Source organism: Gymnoscopelus braueri (assembly GCF_963280865.1).
Source record: "Gymnoscopelus braueri genome assembly, chromosome: 11".
NCBI classification, from domain to species: domain Eukaryota; kingdom Metazoa; phylum Chordata; class Actinopteri; order Myctophiformes; family Myctophidae; genus Gymnoscopelus; species Gymnoscopelus braueri.
Window position 1 is genome coordinate 31,949,383 of NC_137613.1, and position 1,912 is coordinate 31,951,294.

General features: G+C 44.0%; 1 protein-coding gene across 2 annotated transcripts in view; it reads right to left on the bottom strand.

Moving 5' to 3' along the window:
* LOC308095099 (SH3 domain-binding protein 5-like) overlaps window positions 1-746 on the bottom strand; it is a 15,394-nt gene extending 14,648 nt beyond the window's left edge. Inside the window, exons 1-2 of one of the 2 annotated variants that reach the window (XM_080442033.1) lie at window positions 542-746; window positions 348-501 (exon numbers count right to left, since the gene is read on the bottom strand). In XM_080442033.1, the coding sequence (XP_080298159.1) occupies window positions 348-428 (81 nt within the window). In that variant the 5' untranslated portion in view covers window positions 429-501; window positions 542-746. Of the gene's footprint in view, window positions 1-347 lie in introns of both variants that reach the window. The other variant, XM_080442032.1, reaches the window with a different exon arrangement.
* Window positions 747-1,912: the final 1,166 nt, after the last annotated feature.

Below are 1,912 nucleotides of genomic sequence, written 5' to 3' on the forward strand. Positions count from 1 at the left end.
AAAACTAATTTAAAATGTTTGTGAGTAGAGAGAGTGAGAGATAATTGTGTGTGTGTGTGTGTGTGTGTGAGAGAGAGAGAGAGAGAGAGAGAGAGAGAGAGAGAGAGAGAGAGAGAGAGAGAGAGAGAGAGAGAGAGGAGGGCAGATAGTCAAGCTGAGTAACCTTGTGAAAATGACATTGCTATGAAACACCAATATTTTTCTGTGCAGAAAAAGAAGAAAAGACAAAAAGGAAAGAGAGAAACCATTCCACAGGTTCAGACAGAGAAAACGTCAGGGCCTGTTCTATTCTAATTTCAATCAATGTCACTTCGAAATTATGCATAGATGAATGCAGTCACAATTACCTGGATTCTGGGGTCGACTTCTTCCTCCTCGGGACAGTCGGGGACTTGCTCACAATTGTCTCCTTTTTCCACATCATCCATGTCCCTGGTATTCTCCTGTGGACAGTTGTCAACAGGGGGTTCGATCCCCGGGAAGGGAATGCGAGGCACGGGGCTCAAACAGTGATCTGCCCTCTCAAACAGTGATCTGCCCTCTCAAACAGTGATCTGCCCTCTCTAACAGTGAACTGCCCTCTATTCTCCCCCTTGTTGCTCCAATACTTCATATACTTTGATCCTCTATTCCTCTATTATTATATTATATATTATTATTATTACTAACACTCGAAATCATGAACTAAACTTCCCGTGAGAGACGCGCGTCTGAATACAGATGTTCTGTGGGTAGGCAGGCACTAGTACTACTAGAGAATCACGGCTGACTGTCTGTGCCGCTGCCCGCTGGATCCAACGCGAAGCCCTGTGTGGACCAGGGTTGCCACATTTTGTGAGAGAAATAAGCAACCGGGTCTATGAAAACAAGCCCAAAAGAAGCGGCCACATAGCACTCTCTAAACCTACATGCATCATCGGCTATTTCAAAATAAGTCCCGATCTGCAAGCTCGCGACGCGTTGTGAGCTTGTAGATCTGCTATTTTCAAAAGCTCTTAAAAAAAAAGTGGAATATTTGGAATATGTTTTGGAAACATTCTAACAACAACACAAATGCTCCCTGGCACCAAAAAAACATGAAAATATTTACTGGTTGAAATAATAATTAAAAGATGTGGAAGCAAGCCTAAAAAAGCAACTACACGTTAGAAACAAGGCCAAAAAAACGCAACCCGCAACTAACCAATTATAATATAATATTTACAAGCAACTTTACAGAAAAATAAGCCCAAACTCGCTTATAATAAGCGGACATGGCAACGCTGACTGTGGGAGGACACTGGTCTTGTTGCAGAGACCAACGCCGGAGACTGTACCCGCCCTCTGGTGGCGATTAGCCTGGGATCTGGATCAATTTTCGGGTTTCTGATCCGGTCGGAGCGGAAATAACTTTACGTCATTAGGTGGCCGGAACCCGTACATGACCGGAACACTCTGGTACCGGTACCGTACACCTCCAAAATGATTCCTTTGGTTTAAAATGTGTTTAGTTCGTTTCTTTTGGTATAATAATCGTTTGGTATGTCGCATTATTTGGGGAACAAAAACAATGCGACGCCAACCAGAACCCACCACCGGAACACATTTTTCCTCCCCTTTTTTCTAAACCGGATCACACTGGCCAGTTTGGAATGAATAGCCGGCTTTCCTCCGCGGTGGAAAGCCTGGTGACGCGAGGTTAGATGGCGATGTGGAAAGAAACCGCGAGTAGGTGGGGGCTGCTCTCAAGTCTCAACCACGTCAGGTTGGCATAGTCGTTGCGTTGGTAAAGAAGGGCAAGGCACCTTCATGGTATTATTGGCAGTGGTGGAAAGTAGCTATTAAAGTACCTTAATGTTGAGGTACTTTTACTTTACTGGAGTATATTTCTAATTTTAAAGACATTAAACTTCTACTCCACTACATCTCAGAG